Below are 27,436 nucleotides of genomic sequence, written 5' to 3'. Positions count from 1 at the left end.
CCATGTCATCTCTGGAGCCAGCTAGTCAGGGGAGCCGGGGACCAGGACCTTGCCCCCAACACTGGCATGGGGGCCTCTTGCTCTGGAGGTGCATCACTGCTCCTCCTTTGTCCCCCCAGGCCGTCTCCATGCCGCTCAGCTGTTGCTGCTCTGTTCCCACAGCAGGACTGTGCCACCCCTGCTGCTCCCCAGGGGATGTGCTCATCACCTTGGTGTCAGGGCAGGCCCCGAGACACTTGTTTGCTCTGGCTCAGGGACAGGGCCGTTTCCCAGCAGCCCTGTGCCCCAACCCTGCTGGGACTTCTGCTTTCCGCGACGCAGCAGGGAGCCGGACGGGGCCTGGCTGGGAACCAGCAGCCCGAGGCGAGCCAGCATCATCCCAGGAGCACAGCAAGCCCTGTGCCCGCACCCCCTGCCAGGGCACTGGGGGCACAAGGGTCCCCCCCACTGTCTTGCCCACATCAGCTGGGTCACATGCTCAGAAATGAGCGCTCAGGACAGCCTCAAACTGAAAAGTCATTTTATTGGTACCATACATGACTCATAAATGGCACAAACTATGGAGGGGAGGAAATTAAAAAAAAAAAAAAAAAAAAAAAAAAAGAAACAAAAAGGCATTACAATGTGCCCGGGGGGGCAGGGGCAGCGAGGGGCTCTGCACCCTTCACAGCAGCCCAGCAGTGCGCTGGCGAGAATCGTACCTTAACTGCAAAGCAGAGCCCCCCCTTCCCACCATGCCAGGCTCCCAGCCTTGGACCCACCCCCGCTCCTGCAAAGGCGCCGTAGGGACCCCCCTGGGGATCCACAGGGCTGAGACCTCTGTCTCCAGGCTGCCCGTGGAGGGGCCAAGGAGCCAATGCAGGCATCTCTCAGGGACTTTGGGCTTGAAATCAGGCCAGGGCTCAGCCAAGGGGCCCCTGTCTCCCAGCCTGACCCCAGTGACAGCAGAAAGAGGGGGGACAGTGGAGGTGTGTGTGTGTCCCCAGCTTGGCCAGCCCCTGCAGTCTCAGCCGCGGGTGGGCAAGATGCAGGCTGCAGGCAATCCCTCTGCTGCAGGCAGAGCCCCACACGGGGGGCAGCCCCACAAGGCAGTGGGACACATGCTGTGGGATCCCCAGTGAGGAACTGGGGGGCTTCTTGGGGTGTTCCCCGCCTCTCCCCTGAACTGCAGGGCTGCTCCACCTGCCCCAGGCTCCCTTACACACATGCAGACAGACACACAAACCTCTCGCACACGCACTCTTGCACACATACCCCCACCCAGACCACCCCTGTGGCAGTGCTTGCTGCAACCCCACCTCGGGGTCGTGCCGGGGGGTGCCCACAGGCAGCCCAGACCCCCAGCTCCCCCCAAAACCCTCCTCCGAGGCTGCTGGGGTGAGCTGGTGAGCACAAACGCCCTCCCCTGGCACCTCTCATCTTCTCCTTGGAAGAAGCCTTGGAAGTGATTTTTTTTTCTTTTTTTTTTTTTTTAAACCAAAAAACCCCCCAAAATTATTACTTTTTTCATCGTTTCCCCTAACATCAATGGAGGCACCTGCTCTAGTGATAACACATTGAAAGAACAGTATCGTACACACTGTCTACAGCGCGGAAATGTACAAGCACGAGGTACACGAACCCGAGGAGGGGGAGCAGGGACAACAGCACACAAGATTTACATTGAGGCGGGAGGCGGGGGGCTGCCCCCCCGGCCCATGGAGGGATTAGAAAGGAAGTCTGCAAAGTCTCTCCTTGGTTTGAAGCTCTCCGAACTGGATATAAAACGAGACTCCCAAGAGAAAAAGCCTGTACAAAAGTCAGGACAGGGTGAGAGGGCTTGGGGCAGGGAGGGGGAACCAGCAAGGGGGCTGTGGGGGGAGCTTTTCAATTTTTTTTCTTTCTTTTTTTTAAACTTACAAGTTTAATAATATTATTTTTTTTTTCTTAAAAAAAGACAAAAGTAGGAGGTACAGGCAGCTGGGGACTGCAAAGGGGCCCCAGGCGGACTCACGCAGGGTGGGGGGAAACACGGGGCTGCAGGCAGGGACCGAGGGCAGTGGCTTCTCTGGCAGAGCCGCAGGTCCTCTGTGCCCCCATCAAGACCCCCAGACCCCCCACCACGCACTTCCTATATACAGAGTCCCCTCATGGCCCTGCTGCTCTCTCGCCCCTGGGGAGCGAGGGGAAGGGGTGGGGGGCAGGAGAGCGGGAAATGCGACGGGGCCCAATCCTGGACACCACCCCAGCACAGCAGGATCCGATCCCAGCTGGAGGAGGCTCCGCGGCAGAGCCGGCAGCACAGGGAAGGCTCTTTCCATCACTGGCCTCCCCACCCAGACCCAGACTGGGCTGGGGATGTGCAATCCTGCTGCAGGTGGCTGCCCAGCAAACCCCAGTCGTAGGACCCAGGGAGGAAGAGGAGGAGGGTCTCTGGGCTGTGCCAGACCCCAACACACGGCATCTGCACACCGCTGGCTTCCTGGACACGTCAGCCACTTCTGACACCTCCCTCCTAATTCACCCTGGCTCAGCAGGCAGGGGCTGGGCACATCAGGACAGGGATGAGAAGCTCTCTGGGGAAGAAGCAGGGAGGAAGAGGCAGAAGGGGCAATAAGGAAGCTACGGCCTCAGAAACCCACCCCTGCCCTGGGGTCTGGTGGGGAGGCAGGTATGGGGGGAGTGTGGAGGCTGCTGGGGGAGAGGGTTGGGGGCTGCCTGCCTGGCACACACCCCGCGCCGTGCACCCCACCGGCTGCGCAGGGCCGATCCGCCCCCAGTACCTCGCCGCTTCCCAGTCACTCTCCATTGCAAATGTACAGGTAGATCGGTTGGGACTGAGTCCACGGGGCGGCGGGGGGGCCGTTACTGCGACGCCTGCGACGTGGGGTTCTCTGACTTGCTCTCCTGGCTGGAGGGTGGTTTGCTGTTCCAGGGGCTGTTGGCCCCCAGTGCCGGCGAGTTGTTGAAGCTGTCCTCGTCGTCGATGCCGTTGGCGGCGTCGAACTGTGTGTTCTCCAGCCGGGTGATGAGCCGCTCGTCCTCATCCCCAAACTCCCCCCCCATCAGCGTGGGCTCGCCTACCACCATCACATCCTGAAAAGGGAGACGGTCCCGAAACATAATCGAGGTGGGGGTAGCCCGGGTCTCCAGAATGTCCCCCAACACCACAATCCCTTTGCTGAGCCACAAGGCCACCTCCTCATCTCCACTGCAAGACCCGAGGCTTGGGTGCTGTGTGGGTCAGCACATCCTCAGCCCTTTAGTGGGGAGCAAAGCAGCTCAGGGAAGGCAGCTGGGACAGCCCCTCCTTCTTTCCACCACCTGGAGAGAGCTGGGGCTCTGACAGCAGTTGCCAGGGGTCCCTCCCTAACCACTCCCAGGGGCTGGGGCAGGGAGCCCTCCCCTCCACCCTGGGGGAGGAAGAGAGAATGGAAACGGGATGCTTACAGGTACCTGACTGGACAGGGCAAAGGTGCTGGCTGGGCTCTTCTTCTTGCTGTTGCTGTTGTTGGTGTTTCCCCCGCCAGAGCTCATGGTGCTTCCCCCCGACATCTTCCTTTTCCGGCGCTTGCTGGGCTGCTGCCGCGCCGGCTCCGCTGGTAGAGGAGGGAGACATGGTCAGTGCTGAGAAGGAGCCAGTGCCCCCCAGCCCCTTCTCTGTAAGGACCATTTTCCCCCCGGGGCAGCATCGCCAGACTCCTCCCCTCCACAGCTTCACTGTCCCCCCAGTGCAGGGGACAGGAGAGGGCACAGGGAAGATTTCTGTCCTTGCTTTGCCTTCCACATGCAGCTGGCAGCCCCCCAGGCAGAGAGCTGCCTGCAGCCCTGCTCTGCCCCAGCGGGAAGGCAGGTCCGCAGACGATGAAGCCAGCTGGCCAAGCCGCTGTCCCCAGTGTCACAAGACGAGGCCAGGGACAGGCTTTGGGGCTGGGAGAAGACTGTGTTGAGGGCAGGGTCTGAGCGGGCAGCCCTGGAGACCTGGAGGCAGCACCACAGGCAGCGGGAGACTCACCAGGCGGAGCGACCATCCGCTGCCACTTCTGGAAGAGGCAAGTCTTGAGGCAGTCCCGGGGACTGAGGCTGTAAGTCTTGTGCCGTGACATGAGCTCCTGCATTGGTTCTAGGATTACACAGAGCTGCAGGGAGCAGAGAGATGTGGGGTTAGATCGCAATGTTCCAGGCTGCAGCAAAAGCCCTTGCACTGGCCCACACCATGCTGGGAGTCTGCAGGCTCTGGCAGACCCACTGCTCTACATCTCTCTGCAGCCCATCTGCAAGGCAGCTCTTACAGAGCCTGCCCCGCTGCCTCCCTGCACCCCAGGGCAGCCTGGTGTCAGGCCCCTGAGAACACAAGACTTGGCCACCCAAGCCCCACTGCCCCGGGAGCAGAGCTGCACCCGCCCCTCTTTCCGCATGCTTACTCGGAGGTAGTTGAGTGTGGAGTTTGAGAGCCCACAGCGGGTGATGTTCTTGGATAACTGGTCCAGCATCTGGGGGTCCTGTGCCTAGGCGTGAGAGAGACAGATGGCTCAGCTGCATCTGGGCTGGGGATGGGCCTCCCATACCCCAGCCTGTGATAGGGGGACAGGGCTGAGGTGCCCCCAATCTGAGCAGCAGGGAGAGGAGCTCAGCAGTCTCGTGTCACTTGTGCTACAGAGTGGTACTCACATGCATGGCAAGGATGCTGCGGGGGATGAGCTCTCGATGCTGGCGGATGCTGAAATGCCACGTCTTTATCCTCATCATGTCATCGAACATGAATTCCAGGTACAGCCGCCCCTCCACACACACCTGGGCAGGGCACAAGGTCAGGCGCATGCTGTCCCTCTTGTCCCAGCCCAGATCCCCTGGGAACCCACTGCTGCACACTGGGACACCCTCCGGGTGGCTTGATCCTGCCTGCCATGAGACTTGCCACAAGCCAAACCCACAAGCCCACAATGGCCAGGGGATCTCTGTAAAAAGGGGATGTTGGGCTGGGAGGAGCTGGCTGGGGCACGTGGGATTACAGCATGGCACTCAGGAAGCCATAGAAATCAGTGTCCCTCTCCCTGTGGTACCACAGCTACTCCAAGGCCACGCTAGACCAAGGTATGAGGGGCAGGAGTAGCCACACTGTTGCCGGTACCTGGGTGAACATGGGCTTGCCGTGCTGGGTGACCATGGTGCACTGGTCGCAGTCCAGCGAGACGAAGTTGTTGTGGAAGGACTCCTTGGGGTGCTTGAGCACATAGTAGAGCTCTGTAGCCCCCCCTTCGAAGATACTGCGGAAGTAGCGAGGAATCAGAGTCCGGCCAATCGCTGAAGCGGGAGGAGGAAGATAATGTCAGTAAACCTGGCTCACCCAGATGTGTCTCGGGGCTGCAGGGGGAGAGGGTTCCCCAGTTCCTGCTGGCTGGAGGCAGCGAAGCCCCGACACCACGCCTGCATCCCCAACACGGCACAACCACTGCATCTCCTGCTGGAGCAGCAATACCCTAGGCAAGGAGGGCTCAAGTTGTACTCACTGTATCTCTTTGGTCCATCCTCCAAGCAGAAAGTGATTGTTAACATGGCGTCATCCTCGAAGAACTCTGTGGTGAAGGCATCCCACCACAGATTGTCACATTCCTGGGGATGGCAGAGATGCCAGGTTACAGGTAGGGGAGACAGACAGATAGACAGACACTGGCTGCCAGCCATAGCAGCCACGTGCTCAGCCCACAGAGGGCTGTGCTCCTGGCTGAGTGCTCAGAGATGGGGATGATGAACGCTGTCCCCTGCCCAGGCAAGGGACAAGGCACTCATGGACCTGCACAGCAGGACAGGACCCCACTGTCAAAGGGATCCTACTAGAACCTAGGCAGCTCGCAAGGGCAGGCACCACAGAGGACCCTATTCCCAAAATGCAAACCTGGGAGTGTCTCCCCACCCCTGGCCACCCCTCGTTCCCCCAGTTCCCCACCTCTGTCCAGTTCTGCAGCCGCTTGTTGAGCTCAAATATCCTGTAGTCAGTCTGGTTCCCGTACGGCGTGTGCCTCCTGCCCAGGAGCAGACCAAGCAGTCAGAGTGGGAGGCAGCCACAGGGTAGGGAGGGGTCCTGAGCCCACAGTGGGGGACACACAGGCCCTCCAGGGCTGGGCAGAGCCCAAGCAACCACCCCACAAACCCCTGTAGCCAGCAGCATCCCAGCCCTGCTGAGGCATCCCTGTCATGGACATGAGATCCCCTTCCAGTGGGGTCCCCGCCAACCCCCTGTGCTTACCCGATTCCAGGTTCCAGGTACGTCGGTGGGTACATGGGAGTAGGTCTGGAGGGGGAAAGAAATGCAGGCAGGTCAGAGCTGGCGGGTGTCTCCCTCCTCAGCCACTGCAGCTCCCCCTTCACCACCTATGGCAGCAGGTGGTCAGGCTTGCTGGAGGTGAGACCTCACGTGTGGTATGGGCTTTACCTGGGCTGCAGATGTCTGATGGGCCCATAGGGTGACCTGCACCCCTTAAAGTAGGCTCTGCCTCATACCAGTGGCTGCTCCACCACCCCTGGGACCTGGGCCGTGGCTCTCCAGAGACAAATCCAGCTCCTCTGCAGCGGGGGCTGGTGCCGGGTAGGACGGAGGTTGGAGAAGGGGCTGTTTAGGCAGGAGCTGGGAGTGCTCCCTGTCCTGGGTCATCCCAGGGGCTTGGTACTGCAGAGCTCAGGGATGTCCTTCATCCTAAATGTCACCCTTCGTCCACCCAGTCCCACCCATCCCTGCTCTGATCTCCTCCCCGCCTCACACTAACTCAACTCCATGTGCTGCAGTCTCCATATGCTGCTGGGGAGTTTGACAAAGAGACCCTCTGGTGCAGACCACAGAGAACCCCCAACGTCACAGAACCCTCCTCGGGCCCCAGCTCACCCCACATCTCGATCCAGCATGGTGCCTGGGTGGAAGGGGGGGAAGGCGTTGCCGTTCGGGGGCTCCTTTGGCGAGTACAGCTTGAATGACTTAGAGGAACAGCCTGGAGAGAGAGGGGGGACATAGGTCAGCCAGGGGCACCCCATAAAAACACAAAAAACCCTGCTGCAAGGAGGAGGAAGGACACAGGATCAACCAGTGCCCCCATCAGCAGAGCCCTATCCCTTCTCTGCTCTGCCCTGAAGCCATCCCAGCCCCTTCACACCACACACGGCTCCAGGCATGCCAGGATGGGACCCACAGGGTGAGGGCTGAGCTCTCATGTTTGGCATCCAGAGGGGCCCAGCCCCACCCCATGGGGGTCCCACTGGTGCCCAGAGTTTCTCAGTTCTCATCTAGCTGAGCTCTGGGGACAGTGCCAGAGGGGGATAGTCCAGCTGGTGAGACGATGGGGGGGCTGGCTGGGCCCTATCCTCCCCCCAGCCCTCCTTCCCGCACTGCTCCTAATCCCACCGACCTGACCCGGGAATCACACGGGATCTTTTCGCTGACCTTTCTATCGTCATGGTGACGGGTGAATAATCACCCAGAGGGATGGATGGCGGGTCCCCAGGCAGCCACCATCTGCCGCTCGAGCGGCCACCCGGCTCCAGGCGGATGGAGAGATCCCACACCCGAAAGCCTTGCTGCTCCCCGCAGCACTTGGGCAATGGACAAGGAGCCCAAGGAGGACCACAGGGTGTGCGATGCATGCAAGCCAGCACCCATCCCCAAAAATCATGTGGGGAACCCTCCAGGCCCACTGATGGGAGGCAGGGATGTCCTCCACATCCAGCCACGCTGGCACAGCCAGTCCCATTCGGGTTCCTGAGGGGCAGTTGGTGGCTCCCATGCTTGCTGGTCCCCTCCCACAGCAGGTTCCCGGGAGCGGCAGCTGCCAACATCCCCCCACAAGCCCCGCAGGAGCCCCGGCACGCCCCATGGCTGGCAGGACCCGGCACGCCATGCCCAGGCGCTGCCGAGGCAGGCGGCTCCCCGCCGGCGGGCAGCCGGGCTGACCTGGATGAGCAGCAGCGGTGGGCAGGCTGCCAGGCAGCTCCGGCTCTACCGGCTCAGCCAGCCCTGCCGCACACGGGCACGTCTCCCCCGCCAAGCCGCGGGCCCTAAAGCTGGCTGCACTGGGCTGCAGGGCACAGCCAGGGCCAAGGCGGGATCCCCCTCGGCCGCCCGCCCACACGCAGCCCCGGGCTGGGCGCTTCCCGACACCCACGAGCCACCAGGATTGCCGGCCAGCAGAAAGCAAGCCCAGCGGTGCAGGGGAGCGGCTGGGAGGTGCCAGGCACTGCCCCACAGCCAGGCTGCAGGGAAGGGTGCAGGGACAGGATGGGAGCAGTCACCCGGTTGCGATGGATGGAGGAAGGGAGCAAAAAGCATCAGCATTAAGGAAAGTGGTGCCACCAGCACTGGGACCTAAGATGCCCAGCTCACTGTGCCCTGCTAGTCATCACAGGAGCCCAAGTGATGAGGACATTGCCATCACCCCCACCGAGCTGCTTGGGATCCTGAGCCCACAGTCGCAGGGATCACACACGTGGCTGAGTAAGCGAGGAGTGGTCAAAAACAGAGGGAGTCACCTCCCAGGTGTTAAATCCAACTTGCAACAAGGGAAATCTGCATTTCACTCCCTGATTCTTGTTTTCTTGGGGCCCCAGTGCCTTTCCACCGTGTTTCCCTGTAGCAACCAAACCCAGCCTCTCCCCAGCACCCACCAGGACACACCAGTCCCACGGGACCAGAGCCAGCCTGGCTGCTCTGCCGGAGGCTTGCTGCTCCCACTCCTCGTTCCTGCCCGCCTGCAGCGAGGATAAGTGGGGCACGGCACAGTTTCTCATACAGCTGCTAACAATGCCGGTCCCTTGCTCTTACCTAATGTTTTCATAGATAAAAATTTTCCTGCTAGGGAGGTGCTGGTGCAAGGCAATTTTTGCCCTCTGCTTTAATGCCTGTCAACTTGTGCCTACTAGAAATTATAATTCAAACAAAATTACACCAGAAACAGAGTGTTTCCATTTCCTCCTTGCTGCTGCTGAATGACACGATGTTGAAGTGCGCTTCATGCATAGGAAACTTCCCAAAAGCGCGCGTCTTCTCTTGAAAATGCACCGATTCATTAGGCAGAGAAAGCGGCTGGAGACAGGGAGCTGAACTGCTTGTTTCTGGTCACCATGTCCTCACGGGGGATAAAAAAAATCAGACCCAGCAGGTCTCACCCTCAAATGCTTTGTTTTTGTTCACCATGGGGAGGAAAAAGCCCCCATGGTTCCTTGCTGTCCTTGGTCCCCATCTCGCTTCTCAGGGTGCAGGAGGGTCTCCTAGGGCGGCGAGAGCAGGGGGGCACATCACTCTCCATCCACTCTACTTCTTCTGGTCATTCCTCAGCTCCTTCTCCTGGAAGTGGGAGAGTGGATGAGCCAGCCCGCTGCTCTGACCCAAACATCCATTTCCATCCTGGGCCTTCCCAAGCAGGTTAACAGGGACACAACTTGTTTTTGGGCTTCACGAAGTGACCTATCTCAGGATCTAGAGGAGTGGAGAGGAGCCTGTTATGTGACCTCAGCAACACTAGCATCCTGACCAAGTATTACTTTTAATGCCATGTAAGATATGTTCCTAGACTCAGTGGTTTTAAATAACGCTGACAATAGCCCTGGGATTTGACCAAGGCTGTCCAAATCCTACGCTCACTGCAGACACTCACATTATGTGCATTACACAAAATAACACAGTTACTTTATAGCTGTGGCAGCATCGACATCAACTTTTACCCACGTGAGAGTCACACTCCCCGATCCAGGAGATCCCTCCATCACCGTCTCTCCCCTTCTCGCTGCCCCAGCTCCCTGCAAGACCCGTCCTGCCAGCACAGTGACCCAGACCCGCAGGACAGGGCCCTTCCCAAACTGCGTCTCCCTATGACCCTCTCTGCCACCTGCTTTGAGCACAGAGGATCCAGGCAGGGTCTGGGCACGGTCCAGGCATGCAGAGATGCTGGTCAGTGGGTGGGCATGTAATGCTCCTGTGCACCCCGAACTGATGGGAGAAGCTTTCCATGGCTGTTCCTCGGCACTTGCCCAGTGCCACAAAATTATGTGCATGGTCGGCAAAAGAAAAAAATCAGGCTGACACTGCAGCTGGTGAGCTACCAGCCCAGGCAGGTCCAGGCAAACGGTGCAGTGCCTGTAGCCGGGCAGGCGGCCACACGGCTCCTGCATGGTGGGGAGGCATGGGAGGAGGGCACCCCACAGAGGGACACCCCAGCTCAGAATCCTCTGTTGAGGCCACAGCCTCATCAAAGGGAGGATGGAGCTGGCCAGCCCTGCGCGGGGCGGCCACAAGATCTCGGTCAATGCAGCAGCTCCAGGCAGATGCATGGGGAAGAAAAGGCAGGTGCTCTGCCAGTGACCCACGTACAAACCAGCACAGCCCAGCCCTCTGCCTGCCTTCTCCTCTGCTTTCCCTGCCTGCGAGCTGCCAGCCCTGTGGGCAAAGCTGTTCTGGTGCACTGCCCAGAGGGTTTGCTGGAGCAGGAACAGTTAAAACCCAAAACAAGTTCCCAGAGCTGGAGAACATCAGGTTTCCCAAGAACACAGCAGCCACCTTGCAGAGCCAGCACAGCCAGGAGGTGGCATGGCACCGCGACCAAGACCAGTGCCGGCCACGGAGCTGCCTGCCCGGGCAGGGGACATGCAGAGCCTTCCCTGGTGTCCAGCAGGGAGAAAAGCCTCTGTCTGCACTCCCCTCATTCTGTCTTGCCAGCAGAGAGCAAAGAGCTGCCGACAACAAAGGCAAAGTAGTGCCGGCGTCTTGTTCCTACACCTGCAGCCACGGGTGGGAATCGGTGCTTCCCATCCCAGAGAGAAGGCACCCCGGCTGGGCAGCCAGCACACTTTCGGTGCAAGAGTAAAGCTCAGCAACAAGGCAGGGACTCCAGAGGCTAAAATAAAAAAAAAAAATATATATGTAAAAATAATTGAAGAAACAGGGCTTGAAAGAGGCTGCAGGGTTACAGCTCAACCAGGGAGCATCCTGTTCCTCCCAGCAGCCCAGCCGCAAAGAAGAAGAGGGGCTAGCCTTCATGTGAAGGCTGCCACCTCCTCCCGGCATGCACTGTGCCTCCTGCTTCCTGGTTGCCTAACGAGGCTCTAAAGTGTAAATAGCGGCATTGTTTCACAGGGCTGCCTCGCTGGGGTGTGGAAGCTGTGATAGCAGCAGGAAATCCATCTTCTCAGGCCAGGGCTGCCCAGAGGGTGCTAGCCAGGAGGGTGCTATCCAGAGCCAGGTGCAGGGCAGCATCTCAAATAATTCAGCAGCATCCCAAATAATTCATGTGGCTTTGCCCAGTGATGGTGCTTGGTGTCGGGGAAGCTGGCAGGGCTGGGGGACAAACACAGAGAAGTATCTGGAGCAACTGGGACAGGCAGAAGCACACGGAGTAGTCCCCACAAGCCTGTCTTCATCTCTTCTTTATCGTCTTCTTCGGAGCAGAGGGGATGGAGTGAGGTCAGTTGCAAACCCTGATGTTGTTATTAAAGTGACAGGAACCCAGGCCAGCACAAACCAAGGCATGGTCTGAGGCATACTCAGTGACAATCTCAACTTGTAGCATCCCCATTTGCTTTGAAAATGCAGAACTGATGCAGCTGAAGCTCCCAGGAGGCCAGGCTGTCCAGGTAAGAAGAGACACCATTCCTGGAGGAGATGGTGATGATGGGATGATGCCACAGGCCCAGCGGCATCCAGAGACTGAACCAGGCCAGCACGCTGCCTAGCCCTGACCCACACAGAGGCAAAACCCGTAGCACCGCCTGCCCTGCAGCACACAGGGATTACTCTCTTGCTTTTCTTAAGGCATACATCCAAGCTAGCCACAGAACTTAGTTTGACCACAAGCTGCCTTCCTGCCCACACCCCATGGCTGTGCATGGTGTCCTCTGTGCACAAGGCCACGGGAGGGACATGTGTCCCAGCTCCAGGTTGCATCCATCAACATCAGTGCAAAAGCCCCTCACTGCAGCACACAAACCACTCTGGACAAATGGTTGCTCCTCCCTGTTGACCAGCTTGCAAACTCAGGGGGATGCTCAGAGAAGTAGTAATTACCTCCAGTTAATTATTACCAAGTGACAAATTTGATGCAAGCTGCAAGGCGGCTCTATCTGAAAAGCACTGGGCAAGGAGAGCTCGGGCACAGATTTAGAGGTTGAGGCTCAGAGCAACCACAGCCTCAGTTCTGCTGAAGTCCAGGGTATCCCAGGAAGGCATCCTGTGGAGCTGAGTACTCCCCGGGGGTCCAGGAGGACCTTGCTGCCCCATGGTAACCCTAGGGATGGCAGGAGTCTTCCCTTTCCCATTCAGGCCCTCTGATGATTCAGACACGCAAACTGGGATTTCTCCAGGAGGGAAAACAGGAGAAGAGCACGCCCTGACAATTGCAAAACAGCCTGAAAATTGAATCACGTCCAAGGCTGCGAGCCCCAGATGCAATCCCACAGATAACCCAGTTTCAGCTCCACTACTATCAACTTAGCACGAGGCAGTCATTTCCTGTGATTCTCAGGGAAATATCCCACTGTCCCTAATTACTCCTTTCAGCTTGCTGTCTCAAAGACCATCCATAATCAAACACTGCTGGTTTCAGCCTCAGGAATGCACCTTTCACATTTTTGGCTGTTTTCCCTCTCACCCAGACCCCTGCACCCTGGGGCCATGCCACCGTGTGGGGCTCCTACAGTGGCCCAGCTCCTGTCCCTCCTGCAGAACACACCGGGGCAGCATCAGCAAACAAACAGCCAGCACGGTGTGGGAACCACAGGGCTGGAAAAAAAACCCTCGTCAGCATCCCATGAAAAAATGCCTCCCAACAAACCAGGATTTTCATCTTCAAAGGTTTTTTAGGCTCTGCAGCAGCAAGGAAAAATTCACAGGCACAGCCAACCGCAGCGATGGCCCTGCAGAGGCTGCAGCCAGCATCTCTGCTCATGTTCCCAGCCCCCTGCCTGCCACGCACGTGGTGAGCAAAACCGCACGGCTCTGCACGGTGTTGTGGGGCTGCTGCTCGGGGCAGCCCTCTGCAGGGACAGGATTCACCCAGGAGAGCTGCAGACAAGAGCCGAGGGCAGGGGAGAAGCAGCGAGAAGCTGAGGTCCATCCCTCTGGCTGCAGAGGGGGATCCCCAGGCTAATCTCCCTGACCTGCAGGACCCCCAAGCACCACTGCTGCCTTGGAGCACAGGAGGCTGTCAGTCCCCACGTGGCACATGGAGATTCACCATCCCGGGATGCAACGCTCCTCCTCGCTCCCCACCACTGCCAGCGGCGCCGAGTGCTGCACGCTGGGACGCGTAGTCTCCAGAGACGGCGGCCCCCATCGCCGACAGCCGCCTCGCTCCATGTTGCGTCCTAGGTGGAGCCCCGCAGCCCTGGCAGCCAGCCAGGCGCCTGCTCCAGGGGGAAAAAAGGCTGGATAGCGCCAGCCCCAAGGGCCAGGCTGTTCACCATCTCCTCCAGTGAGGTGCATGCAGAGGGGAGGGATGGTGTGACCACGGTGGGAAGCTGTTCGCTGAAGTTTGCAAAGTACCTCCATTGCTTCTTCAAGATGCCAGGGCAAGTCTCTGCCCGCCCTGCTCAGGCTGAACCTCTCTCTCTTAGGACTCGGTTTTAAGAGGTGACGCCGGAGCGGATGAAGGAAGAACGGGGCAGGCAGCTGGCAGTGCTAGGACAGAGCAAACACTTGCGGTTGCTGGACTTGCACTGTGCTGCTGTTCTGGCAGCACATGCTGTCGCTGGTGTCAGGGCTTCAAACAACCAGCACAGAATGGGTTAAAACGCCAGGGGACAAAGCGACAGGGTAGGACCAAGCACACCTGCCTGGTGCTCCTGAGGCATGAGCAATCCAGCCTGAGGTCCCAGCCCCAGCAGCACAGCACTGTAGAAACCATCTCCACCATTGCGGCACAGCCCCAGGGAAACCCTCTCACCTGGGCATCCCCGGTCGCAATACCAGTCTGCTTGAAACAACAGCAACCGGTGGGGCAGCAAACCTCATCGCAGCAAGTGTTGCAACCCACAAACACCCACGCGCACAGTGCAAACAAGAGTGGGAGCACCCCATCCGTGGGCTGCTCAGAGGACAGGAGGTTTCCAAAGGAGAGGGCCAGGAGAAGCACCGTGGCTGCTGCGCCACCACGCAGGACCTAGGCTTGTACTTCTTATGCAGACCTCAAGCTCACACCGATGCAGAGCTGCAAGTGCACAGAAGGTTGGCACACCAGGAGAGAACACTCAGGGAGAAGTGCTGCTGTCACCCTTTGAGCCACAGGACAGGGAAGGAGCCCTGGGGCTGGACTAGTCCAGCTCACCTTCCACTCCCGCATCTCAAAGGGTTGGGGAGGCTTGGGGCTGCCAGCTCTCACCGCTCTCCACACCACACTCTAAAAAGAAGCTGAAGGAGGCTCTGGTTCCCCAGCCCAAGGCATCTCTGCTCACAAGTGATACTCTGTGGCTTTTCACAAGCCTCTTCTTATTTTACATGGACTATGACTTGCTGCACATAAGGAGAAAAGCTTCCCAAATACAACAGCAAAAACCCTGTATCACCAAATGCTCCAGTCCCAGCCTGTTCCCCCTTGGATCACAACTTTTCTTTCTCTTTTTCAAGCAACACAACTTGCACATGGTTCTGTTCAGCGCTTCTCTCCCCAGTCTTTAAGGCGTGCTCAGGTCACAGACGGGATTTCTACAAAATCAGGAGAGCAGAGAGCACATTGGGTTCTCCTTCAGTGAAAACCACAATTTTCCCACAACAAGAACAATAAAACCTGAAGCTCTAAAGAAGGAATAAGGACATCCAAATTTACCCACACTCACACAGACACATAAAAGCCAATACCTGACCAGTGCTGGGGGAGTCACTGCAAAGCTGCCAAGACAAGGTGCTATTGCATGCACGGGGAGAACGAACTGGGGAGATCCCAGAGATGAGTGTTTGCTCCCACTCCTGCCCAATCCACCAGGCAACCACAGGCCAGCTCCGACCCTCCTGGTAAGAAGGAAGCAGGTTTGCAATACAGGGTGGGTGTACAGCTCCATACCCCAGGAGGTGATTCCCCATGGGACCCCACAGCCTCTGAACCCTTTGCTCACACCTCACCCAGGGCTTCTGTGTCCTGCGTTTGCTAACACCTCACCCAGGGGTCCTGCAGGACCACGGGCTCCTGCTGTGGCACCAGGACTGGATGGTGCGAGGGCACCGGGAGCTGCCCAAGCCCAGGAATCCCGGCCCAGGGTGCCCCAGGGTGCTTATCTTATCGTGCATCCCAGGCGGGCAGGCTGGCAGGGTCTGCTGGAGTCCAAGTCCCATCAGCCGCCCAAGATCAAGACAGCCCACCCACAGCATGCTCTCTTGGGGGGGCCTCAAGGGAACACCCCCCAGGTAAAACACCCCTCTACAGCCCCAGCACACACATCGATTCCTGCGCTGGAGCTGCAGCACTGAGTTTCCCCTGGCATGGAGGATGCTGTGCCCACCCCCAGCCCGGCCCCCCACTCCAGCTGCCCCAGGCCGAGACAGTGCCTTGTCTGCCGGGGGGGGTGAGACCCTGCGCCCATGGCCCCCCAAACCCAGACACCCCAGCAGGGCAGCTCCTGTCAGAAGGTGTGCAGCCCCCTTGCATTTATTCGCACCCGTTGGATCTTTTATTCCCTTCAAGGCACCCGTGGGAGAATGGCAGGACCCTCCAAGCCCCAGGCAAGGATGAAGTTGCAGCCAGCAGGAAGGGGAGGTTGGCGTTCAGCCCCCAGAGCTGGGCATCGTTCCCCTGGCCCCCGTGACAGCACACACGGGGGGACCAGTAGGGCGCGGGGTAGCTGTCAGGGGGCTCGGGCAGGGGAAGAAGCTGGGGGAAGAACAAAGGGAGCTGCGGGTGGGATGGAGCAGGGCACGGCAGAGCATGGGGCTGCCGGCTGCACCCCGCGGGGCTAGGGGTGCCTGTCTGAAAGCCCGGACCTGGGGGATGGAGAGGGGAGCTGGGAGTACAGCCGGGGAGAGGGGTACAGGCAGGGGAGCTGGGGAGGGATGGGCAAGGCAGCTGGTGGGGAGGCAACAAGCCAGGGGTCCAGAGACGCACAGGGGAGCTGGGGGAGAGGAAAAGGACGGGGGCACTGGGGAGGGAGAGGGGAGCTGGGGACGGGGATGGAGCTGGAGCCGGGGGTAGAAGGGGCGGGCAGGCAGGGGGAAGCAGAGCAGGCGGGCGGGCGGGCGGGCAGGGGGCTGCAGCGGGGATCCCGGGCTGTACGGGGGGCCGGGTGGGGAGCGGCGGCGCGGTGCGGCCGCGCACAACTTCGCAGGCGCGGGGGCGGCGCGGGCGGGACCCCGGCCCACCCCTCCACGGCCCGAGCGGGGCCGTCACCGGGTGCGGGGGGGTGGGGGAGCTGGGACCGGGAAACTTCCGCGGGGGGGGTGCCGGGGGAGGCGGGGTGACTCACGGCGGCGGCGGCGGGCGGGGGTCCGGCGGCGGCGCGGGCGGCGGGCGGGCGGGCGCTGGGCCGCCGCGGGGGCGGGGCGGGGCGGGCGGGGCGCGGGGCGGGGCGGGGGCGCTTCCTTTGTCTGCGCCGCGGCCGGGACCACAATGGCTGCGGCGGCGGCGGAGACCGCTCCCCCCGTACCGACCGCCTTCCCCCCCACCCCAACACCGCCCCGGCCCCTCGCTGCCGGGAACGGAGGGAGGGGAAAGGTGGGTGCCCACAGACCGGGGGTGACGGCCAAAAGGGGGTCCCTGGAGAGCTGCTTCCTCTCACCCCGCGTAGCAGCGCTCCCCGGGATGCACGAACCGGGTCCCGCTGACGATACTCGGCACCAACCGGGGAAGCGTTTCCTCCCCCTGCAAAACTTTCAATTAAAAAAAATACTTTTTTTCCCCTAGTTTGGATTGGGGTTTTCTTTGAAGTTTTTCGGGATTTTTCTTTCTGAAACTTGTTTCCCGTTTCCCCAGTCTCTGGGGAAGAAAAAAAATACAGCCGTTTCATTTTTGAGGGGGCATAAAAATAAGATGAACAGGTTTGCAATTGCCAGCAGCCCCAAAAGGTCTCCCTTCCTTGACAATGCTCCAAGCTCTTCCAACTAGGAGTTTTTACAGAAACTTCCATTTTTGTAAAAGAATTCCATTAGGAACATTTCCATTACAAAAATTCTCATTTTTTCCGTATCCCCCTTGCCTCACACTTGCCACTTGTGAGCTCCTGCTCTCCACCCTGGCAAATCCGACTGGCACAGACCTACACCCCCAGCCCAGCTAGGGAGCCCATGGGCAGCAGGGACACAAGCTGAGACCCCCAACCCCCAACAGCCCCTGGCTATGGGTGGGAGAGCCACACTCGGCAGGCAGGGCTGTTGCAGGCACACACATGCACGTCGGTGCAGCTCGCCCTGCACATGCAGGCTGGTGTGCATGCTCACGGGCTGGCATGCACTTGCACATCTCCCCAAACACCTCCCAGCACCCCCCCTGCTCGTCGGGTGCGCGCCCACACCCGGGGCACACACACCTCCCTATGCCCTGGCACAGCCAGGCCTGCGCCTCGTCCCCTCCCTGAAACAGCAGCTGTGGGGTAACACAGGCACAACCGGTTGGGTCCCGCTGAGCACACTCATCCCACCCGACAGTGCACACATGGTTTCATGGGCGTCCTCCCCTCCATGCCCGCGCATCCCCAAAATCCTGCACCCAAGGCCTGGGGGCAGCCCCCTGCTCCCCACCCCACGTGCTGCCGGCTGGGGCCAGCACTGAAGAGGGACAGGCAGGAGCTGCTCTGCTGCAGCATTGCCCATGCCGCTCGGCCAAGCGAGGCTCCATCCCCACGCTGGTCCCCGTCACGTCATCGTGTGTAATCTTCCCTTCCCCTTGCAGGCTAACCTGCAGCAAGCACTGCTTTCCGGGGGCACGTGGATAAACAGAGAGCAAAACTCTCTGTAAAACCCAGATAAACAAGAGAGAAAAACTCTCAGAAAACCCAAAAACCTCGGTAAAACCCCACTCTACAAAAGGCACACGTAACTGGAGGTACCCACACTGTTGGTGCTGTGGGAACTGGGCATGGGGGATACTGTGAGTGCCTCAATACACTGCCCCACTGCTGCCTACCCCCTGCCAGCCTGCATCTGTGTGGCGCCAGGCAAGATGGAACTGCGGTAGAATGCCACCCACTGTCATTAGGCCAATAAACCACGCTGGCGACAGCTATGGGGGTGGCATAGCCCTCTTGGGCAGGACAGGCCATTAAGTACAGCCTGCCTGCACCTCATTCCCACTCCAGGGCTCAAGGATGCATGAGGCACCGCCAGCCGCCAGCGCTCAACACTGCACCATCACTGCAAAATACTGCAAAACACTGCAAAAAGGGATGTTTTGCCCCTGTATCAGCAACTCCCAGTACTGGTGCCATGGCCACAGGGATCAGAGAGGAGCCCCCACTGGTCCCTGGGCTCCATGGTCCAGCGCATCCACAGCAAACATGCCCCAAGCAATTTATCCCAGGGCTCAGCAGCCCTTCGGGACTGCTCACGTGTCCCTATTCGGCTCTGACGACAGTGCTGGACTGGTCCACGTGGCTGCAGCAGCCCCAGCTGTTTATGGTTATAGCCGAGTTAATAATTAAATAGATGCTGGATGGAGAGCAGAAGGGCTGGGATGCAGCTGGGAAGCGTGTGTGGCAGCGACAGTCATGGGGGGAGCCCCTTCCTCGCGATGTGCTCATGCCTGCTGTGTGGGGGAAGTGGAGGGTGATTCCAGCTCCCCATGTTTTTGTGATGGGGCACTGCACCCCCTGGATGCCAGCCTCCACTCTCCCCCTAGCAAGGGCCCTGCGCCTGCCTGGGTTCCCCAAAGCCCAGCCCTGCTCTGACACCCAGTGCAGGTCTCGGCCAGGAAACCAGCAGCAGCTCAGGAGCAGAAGGGAGCACAGGGATGCATTCCGGACAGGCGAATGGGAAGAACCTGGTGGGGACCATGGCAGTCGTGGGATGCCTGGGTCTCTCTGATCACCACGGCTCGGTGTGCCCACAGGGCATGTGTGAGGGATCTCAGGCGAGCTGGGCAGCAGAGGTAGGGCATGCTTGCACTGACACCAGGTGCAGGTGTAGAGCAGGGACATGGATGCATGCTTACATAAAAAATAATAATAATAAACATCTGCTAGCTCTGCAAACAGCACAGCCCACACAGGGGGACAGACTGGCCTGGCACTTCCAAACCTCCTGGTCTTGTCCAAATAGCAGCAAGACCAGGGCACTGTCACATGCACGCAGATGCAGCCTGCAGTGGTGTAGCATGGCATGCACCCCACAGCCTCCCTTTCAGGAACACAACAGCCATCATCCCCCAAATCCTACCACCTCTCAAACAGAAATATGCTTTCCTTCCCAAGAAGGGGTTTCTCTTCCCCCTAAAGCTATGCATGCCGGGATCAGAGGTGGGAGGGGCACAGGGGAGGCCCCCTTTTTCAGCTGGAGAAGCCACAGCTCCATCTCTCCCAGGGAAGAGAGGCTTGGGGGAGGCTGGAAACTCAATGGTGAGTCATGCCGGGCAGGAGGCAGATCCTGGGGCCTCCTGGGATTAACCCTTCAAAACCAGAACCACTTTCAGACACCCAGAGGCAGAAGGAAGGCCCAGGAGCTGGGGGCAAAGCTGGCTGCCAGGGCAGGGTGGGAAGTTTCATGGTCACATCTTGAGCATCCCAGAGGGAACTGAGAAGAAGACAAGCACTCGACCACCAGCAACCAAGTACATGTCTGTTTCCATCTCCTCCAAAACAAGAGGAGGTGGAGAAATATTACAGGGGGCTATGGGATCCCAAAGTGCACGGGGTCCATATGGCATGTCTGCCCTCACATCACAGCTTGCTCTGGCTTGGTGGGTCAGCCCCAGTGCTGCCCAGCTGGCTGCAGGCTCCGAGGGGAAGGCGTAGTCTTCACGCTGGCTTTGGCAGGTCCTGCTGGCAAGGGGTTTCCTTGTGGCACCAGCACCAGAGAAATGCCCCGCAGTGTTCCCGTGATGTCCTTGAGACATCGCAATGTGTGTCCTGTAAGAGCTCAGGCCCAGCATGGCCACCCGCGGCAGCGAGCCCCAGCCCCTCTGGCAGCAGCCCCAGGCCAGCCTGCCAGAGCTGCAGGGTTTTAAGGCTCCTCCAGAGGCTCCAGGTGGATTCTCTCATGTTACAAGAATGGTTCGTTTTACAGCCCCTTTCCTGGCCTGGGATCTCATGGTGGGGAGGGGGTGACATGCAACATGGCTACGCAGCCCCAGTATCCTGCATCTGCCCACTGTCCCCTGAGAGATCTTCACCCCCGCAATGGGCAGGCACGGCTGCTTAAAAGGGAAACCAAGGCCATCCAGCCCTGTGGCTCCAGAGACTCTCACCACAGCTAGGAGACCACCCTGGTCCCTGGCTGCTCCCCTTACTTTCTCTCCTCTCTGCCTCCTGAGCCACAGTAGGACCCCCAGCATCTCCACAAAGATCTGCACAGCCGGGAGCTGCCACTCACCAAACCTCCACCCCTCAGCGATGAGCACAGGGCTCGCACTCCTCCTGGTACCCACATGTCACTGTGACCCTGTGGGTGTTGTAAGCCCTCCAGGAGAAGGCAGGGGACATCTCCCAGGGCCACGGTCGCACATGGTTGACTCGGAGCAGGTAAGTGTCCATCAGCAGAGCCCACCCCACTTGCCACCTCCCGTGCAGTGCTGCTGAGCACTCCAGAGTGGCTCTCCGAATATAGAAGCATCAAATAGCTCCATCAATAATGCATCACTTCTGCTTCCTCCCGCTGCTGTGTTTTCATTGCTAACATGTGTGTCCTTCCTGTTAGTGGCTGCCTACTCCCTGCCACCTAGGCCAAGCAGGGACACAGCCACCACAGAATGGGGACAGCAGCCCCCACAGCTCTGGGTCCAAAACCCACCAGGAGTGGACACCCAGCCCTGTTCACCCTGCTTGGGCACAACCTGAGATTCGGGGGGCACCTTGCTGCTAGTCCAAGCCTCCTTCCATGCACACGCTGGTAGCAGGCAGAGCACCCCGGCACACTGCGGCTGCCCAGAGAATTTAGGCAGAGGAGCATGATGGCATCTCCTCGTCCTCAGTGAGGTAATGCCCCTCCTCAAGGATTTTTGGCAGTCTGGTACCCCCTGTGCAGGTGACACCCCCATTCGGGGCTCTTCCAGCAGCTCCGTGCCACCGCACCAGCACTGCCATCCCCATCGGGGAGAGAGCTCCTGCTGCCTTGCTCCTGCCTGCCTCTGCCCGCAGCTGCCCCGGGCTCACCCCAGGCTGGTTGGTGCAGGCAGGTCGGGGCGCCCAGGCTTGCCCCGTGCTCGGCGGAGCTGCGTGCCTGCAATGTGGCATGCTCCTGTCTGCTCCCGCCGGCGGGGAGGAAGCAGCCAGCACGGGCAAGAGCTCACACCCACAGCCCTGCAGGGCAAGGAGGGTGGGCACCTGCCTGCAGCAGGCAGCAGCAGCCCCTGCCCTTGGGGAGCCCCCGGCGCTGTGCACAACCCTGGCCGGAGAAGGATGCAGGTGGCAGAGCAGAGGTTGGTGCAACTGGTTGCTACAGAGCAGGGGGGGCAGGGGCTGCGCACCCCGTCAGTGGGCTGCCACCCCGCCAGCCCTCGCCCATCACTGTCCCCAGCACGGCCAGCGTCCTCGCCTGGCTCAGGCAGCAGCTCCACCTGGGCTGCGCTGCAGAAACCTGGCTGCACTCCCAGCACCAGCCCCTCAGTGCGTAGGAGGGGGGCTGGGGCTGCTGCTCTTGCAGAAAACAGGGGGCCCATCCACCCCCCAGCTCCTGCCTGCTGCCCTTACACTGTGGGGCCATGCTGGGGGGGCAGGCACTGTCACCCTCGTGCAGGGGAATCTCTGCATCCTGCTTGTGTGTCCTGGAAAGCCAGGGGCAGAGAGGGGCGAGAGCTGGACCCCAGAGGGCCCCCCCAAGAAAAGGGCCACAGAGAGGGGGGGGCAGGGTGTTATCGGCTGCCCCGCAGCCAGGGTGGGGTCAGGGCCGGGCAGGGGCTGGCGCCTGCACCAGGGGAGATTACACCCAGGTCTAACGTTCGTCCCCATCAGCAACCTGCCTGGGAGGGAAGGGAGTGAATGGTGATGGGGGGCCGGTCTGACAGCTCTGGGGGGGTGCTGTCCCTCCCAGCACCCATGAGCACCCCTGCCCAAGAGGGTCGCCTCGTGCTGGTGTGCAGCCCACGCTCCCACACCTCTGTGAGCACTCTGCAGCAAACTTCCCAAAAACCCGCCAGCACCACCTCGGCTGCAGCCACCCCATCCCCACCCAGCAGAGCCCCCAGGGCAGGGGCGTGGGGTCCCGGGTGGACGGTTGCCACCATCCCTGCTCCAGGTGGGGCCCAGTAGCCCCCAGCAACCCTGCCAGCTTCCCAGCACCCTCCCCCCCAGGCACCGGCAGGAAACCACAGCCCCAGCCTGCAGGCAGGCCGATAACGGTCACCCAGCCCCATCCTGCTGCCTGCACCCACCGCTGCCCCAGGGAGGGGGCACCCAGCCCCGCCACCTGCTGCTCCCCAGGCACAAGGTAAAGAAGGGGTGCACCCACACCACAGTGGCACCACGGGACACATCACCTCACAGGGAGCCGGGGCTTGTCGTGGGCTGTGCTGGTGGTGCAGTGCACCCCAAGATGCACTGGCAGCTGTTGAGCATGGACACGTGCTCCTGCATGTCACACAGCCCCGCACCTCATGCACCAGAAACACAGATGTAGCCAGAGAACCCCACAGCAGAGAGGGGAGGAGAGCATGGCATGAGTTGGGACAAGCAGGGGACGTCTGGGCTGCTGCCATTCTGGCTCTTCCCAGAGGCACTGTTTGCTACAAGCGCTCCCGGGTTGCAGGGACACCTTCCTGCCCCAGCAGTCCCATCCTGCTGGCTGGCACCCACTCACTCCTCAAGGGAGAAGCTTTCACAGCAGCTTTGTGTTGAGGACAAAACACCACCTCTGAGCACCACACAGACACTCAGCGCTGAGCCTGCAGGTATGGCACTACCCCATCCACGTTTCTCTGGGCAAAGCTGAGCTGGCAGCAGGGTGAGCTTGCACCAGCCCCGATGAGTGCCGGGATGTGTACAGCCCCACACCAACACTCAAAATCCCACCTTGCTAAGCTCCGGTTAGCCATGACCCCATCCTGTCTTCGCCAGAGCATGCCGAGCATGGGCAGGTGACACAGTGCATATGGCATCTACCAGGCAGGTGCTTTGCTGCACAGAGGATGGGGTGAATGGCGTCTTCCATCCAAGCATCGCCAGCATCATGAAGAGACATCAGGCAAGAGCACACAGGTGTGCAGGATGAGGCCTGGGACCTCCACCACTCCCTCCCCCCCGCATGCTCAGGTGCACGCCAAGGTGCAAGGCAGCCCCAAGGGGTGCGTAGGAGCCAGAGCCCATGGGTTTCGGGAGCTGCCCAACTCCCCCTCGCCACAGCACGCAGCCCACTCCCCATCATCAGTCTCCCAGCGCATCTGTCGCAGGAGGCACGTGGCACAGCTCGGCCTCGTGCCGGCGGGGGACGCACACCACCAGCTCGGTGGAAGGGAGGCAAATGACAATGGGCATGTCCATCCCAGGACATGAAGTCCGTGGGTCAGGAAGTCCTCCCTCCTGCCAGAGGGGTTCACAGGCAGGCAAAGCCTCCAAGGGAAGGTGCTGACCTCAGGAATGTTGCTTCCCTGCAGGGAAGCTGGAGCTAAAGCCAGCCCCGTGGGGAGGGAGCACAGCTCTGCTCCCTTTCTCCCCCCTTCTGTACCGACATCATCACTATACAGTGAAAAATAATGACGATAATTAAAACGATTTTTAAAAGTGCAAGCACGCTGGGGAGCATGGTGCACCTGGGGGTCAGGACCCAGTGGGCTCTGGATGGCAAGACCTGCCTAGTGTGAAGGGCTGAGCCAAGTGGCCAGGCTGCCTGTCTTGCTCCAAGAGGCCCCAGGCATGGCAGCACCAGAACTGGGTGGCTGCCGCCTCGGCCGCCGCTGGCTCCACTCTGAGCTGGGCATGCTCTCCCTGCTCACATCTCCATTTCTGGGCTGGGGGGCCTCAGCCCCCAGCCCTCCACTGACCCCACCATCCTTGGGCACAAGGACCGTTGCAGGTACCCAGCTGGGCAGCCGCCCCATGCCCCAAACCTCTTGCAGAGGAAGGTGAGGAGCAGGGAAAACATCCCCAGAGGGGTGCAGGAGGAGCTGCAGGGTGACAGGGTGGGCCTCGGGAATAGCAGGGACCACTCTGCCCCCCGGGGAGGGCATGATTTTGAACAGGAGGGTGGCTGCAACTCCCCCAGCAGCAGCTCCCAGGCAGGAAACTCCTCCAAGTTAACGCAGCCCCAAAGAGCAGCCTGGGCAGAGCGGCTCATTAAATGTTTCTGGCTGGCGGGAGGCCAGCAGCAGAGCTTGTTTTTTTTATATTCCGATAAACAGTCCGGGGAGGGGAAGGGGGAGGGGGGCGCAGGCTCTGGATGTGCCACCCAGGCCCGGTAGAGGAGCGGGGGGAGAGGCGGGGGGCACATGCACATCGCTCACACCCGCGTGTCCTCCCCAACACAGGGGAGTGGGCAGCAGTGGTGGCGGGGGGGGACGCAACACACGAAGCCATCTGCAGGGATGCTCCCAGCTGCAGGGTGACCCCACAGCCCCCCATCACCGCAGCAAGGGAGGAACCCCCCGCTTTGTGCCCACCAACATGGCGATGACATTCCCGGTGGCACGGGGCCAGCTCCCGGGGGACGCGATGGGGCTCGGCTGTTAGCCACTGCTCTGCCGTCTCCTCCATCAAGGAAGGACCCCCGCCAAGGTTGGAGGGGGTGTCAGGGAGGGGGAGTTGAGCCCCTGGGTGCGGGGTCCCTGCCAGGGCGGGTGCTGTGGCTGTTCGGCCTGGCTCGAAGGGAGGTTCACGTGACTTTCTGCTTGAGGAAGCAGCGCTCTGGCAGCTTCCAGTGGGAGATGGAGGAGGAGGATGGGGGAAGGGGCCGCCTGCCTTCATGGAAACACGGCGGAGAGGCGCAGGCAGTGCAGGGGCGTGGGGCCGCCAAGCTGGGGCACCCCCCTTACCCGCCCCGTGGATCCAGCCTCAAGAGAGGCAGCACCAGGGGATGCACAGGGACTGTGTGCTGTCATAGGGTCCCGCTGCCCCCCGGAGTCCCCCAGCACGGGAGTCCCAGCCTGGCAAGAGGCTCCCTTGGGACTGCCAGGGTACCGGAAAGTGGTTGTGGAAGCTGGGCTGAGGAGCATCCCTGCCGTCCCCGCACAGGGACCCCAAGTGCCAGCTGCGCTGGGAAAGGGTAGAACCCTGTCACCAGGACCCCTAGACAGGGCTCCCCCCTTCCAGCACCCGGCATCACTGGGAACTGGTGCTGGTGGAGGCTCCGGCAGCCCACCAGGACCCCTGCCCTGCCCTGCTCTCAGCACAGCGACATCCTGCACACAGCAGCAGGTGATGCAGCTGGGCCAGCTGCCCCAAACCTGCCTCCGACCCCAGGTATCTGGGTGAGCATCCCTTCAAGAGCACCCTGCTGGATGCCGAGACCTCACCAACTCGTCACACCCCCCAGGGTAACCCATCAGTCTGGCCAGTCCACAGAGGCCAGCATGGGGAAGGAGCCCCCTCTGCAAGCCCCCTACAACAGCCACGGTAAGGGGCACCCAGCACTCACTGGCAGCACGGCCAAGTCCCTCCAGGGACCCTGTGCCCCACACCTCCATGGGGGTCACCCATCACAAGTGTCACCTGCACACCTGCCCAAAGCCCCTGCAGCACCCTGCTCGCAGGGTCCCAGCCCTGAGGGCTGGTACCAGCACCCACGCTGTTGGATCCCAGCCTCATGAATGGATCTCAGCATCCATGCCATGGGGACCCCAGCACTCACACTGTGGGGTCCCAGCCCCACAGCCAGACCCCAGCACCCATGTCTTGAGGACTCCAGTCCTACAACTGCACCGGAGCAGACATACCATAAGGACTCCATCTCCACACCGCAGTGCTGGGACCCCAGTCCCACACCTTGCTGACCCCTGCTCCGTAGGTGGCCTCCAGCACCAATGCCATGGAGATCCCAGCCCCATGGCCAAACTGCAGCACTGGTGTAGAGGAGACCCCAGCCCCACCGCCAGCTTCCAGCAGTCATGCCCCACAGACTCAGCCCCATAGCCAGACCCCAGCACCAATGCCGTGGGGCCCAAGCACCACAGCCGGACACCAGCATCAATACAGTGGGGATGCCAGCCCCATAGCCAGATCCCAGTCACCGTGCTTTGGGGACCTAGCCCGACAACCAGACCCCAACGCCAAAGCCGCGGGGATTCCAGCCCCATATCCTGCGCCCAGCATCAATAACATTGGGTGTTCCCCCCCATACCCGGTCCCCAGCCCCACAGCCAGCCCCAAAGCTGTGGGGATCCCAGCCCCACGTCCCCGGCCCCCGCCACCGCGGCACTCACCAGGGCATGCACAGCCCACTGACATCTTCACATGCCTGGCCCGGCCGGGGGTCGCTGCGCGCTACCCGGGCCGCGGGGGTCTCGCATGGGCGGCGCGCCGCGGGCTCCGGCGCGGCGGGTGGCGGGCAGCCCCGCGCGGCCGCGGGCACGGCCACGGCCAGGGGCGGGCGGGCGCGCCGCGGACCGGCGGGGGCGGGCGAGGCGGGGGCCGCGGCGGCGGAGCGGGAGCGGGGGCGGCTGCGGCGGCGGCGGCAGCGGCGGCGGCGGGCGGGCGCGCCTCTGCGCGTGCGCGGGACGCCCCCCCCACACCACCGCCTCCCCGCGGGCGCGTGCGTGCTGCGTGCGTGCGCGCCCCCTCGCCCGGCGCCGCGCACGCGCCCCGCCACCCCCTTCCGCGCGTCACCCGAAGACGGGCGGGCCCCGCCATGTCAGGAGCTGTCGGCCGCCCCCCGGCCCGGGGTTCTCGTTCTCCCCGCTCCCGCCGGGCCCTGGGTCGGCCTGGACTGTGAGAGGAGGGGGAGGAAGGGTCCCGAGGAGGCGCCCGGGCCTTGGAGCTTCCTCCCGGCGTCAGCAGCCCTCGGAGGGGGGCAGTGCTGCCCCCAAACCCCCGTTGGGTGTGGGTTCTACGGCCCACGGGCTGTGTACCCCTGGGGGCCTGTCCTCCCCGGGGAGGCGGCGCGGGGCTGAGCCTTTCCCCAGGCTCCCTCCGGCCCCGGGAGCTCAGCGCCGCTCCCCAGGGCCCTGCAGAGGCACCAGGCTGTAGCTCACGGCAGGCGGCCAGCAGTTCCGGGCCCCAGCTGCCCTTCCCCCGGGTGGAGAGAGAACCAGGGCGACTGTGGAGAGACGAGTGTGCGAGCACCCCCGCCCAGGGGAGCGGGTGAACCCCCCCGCCTGAGCCCGAGGGCCCGAAGCTGAGAGCCGCATCCCAAGGCAGCTGGTGGCGGTTCCCACCCCGGGGAGCAGTGGGGACGCCGTGGCTGCTCAGCGCTGTGCTGCACAACACTGGT

General features: G+C 61.3%; 1 protein-coding gene across 4 annotated transcripts; it reads right to left on the bottom strand.

The window, feature by feature from the left end:
- Positions 1–503: 503 nt before the first annotated feature.
- On the bottom strand, positions 504–26,572 carry LDB1 (LIM domain binding 1). Of its 4 annotated transcripts, none has more exons than XM_065843508.2 (11): positions 26,430–26,572; positions 6,860–6,962; positions 6,227–6,271; positions 5,927–6,002; positions 5,490–5,592; positions 5,111–5,283; positions 4,651–4,773; positions 4,404–4,487; positions 3,995–4,118; positions 3,430–3,578; positions 504–3,075 (listed from the first exon to the last, which is right to left on the bottom strand). In XM_065843508.2, exons 1-11 carry the CDS (start codon positions 26,452–26,454, stop codon positions 2,845–2,847), a joined length of 1,236 nt encoding a protein of 411 aa, XP_065699580.1. In that variant the 5' UTR covers positions 26,455–26,572; the 3' UTR covers positions 504–2,844. The 4 variants fall into 4 exon arrangements, with proteins under 4 accessions (XP_065699580.1, XP_065699583.1, XP_065699582.1 ...); XM_065843511.2 differs by lacking the exon at positions 26,430–26,572 and adding an exon at positions 16,402–16,420; XM_065843510.2 differs by lacking the exon at positions 26,430–26,572 and adding an exon at positions 14,807–14,944.
- Between the last annotated feature and the right edge of the window lie 864 nt (positions 26,573–27,436).

Source organism: Patagioenas fasciata, chromosome 8, assembly GCF_037038585.1.
Source record: "Patagioenas fasciata isolate bPatFas1 chromosome 8, bPatFas1.hap1, whole genome shotgun sequence".
Classification (NCBI taxonomy): Eukaryota; Metazoa; Chordata; class Aves; order Columbiformes; family Columbidae; genus Patagioenas; species Patagioenas fasciata.
Note: the sequence above shows the minus strand (reverse complement) of the source record. Positions and strands in the feature narration are given on the sequence as shown.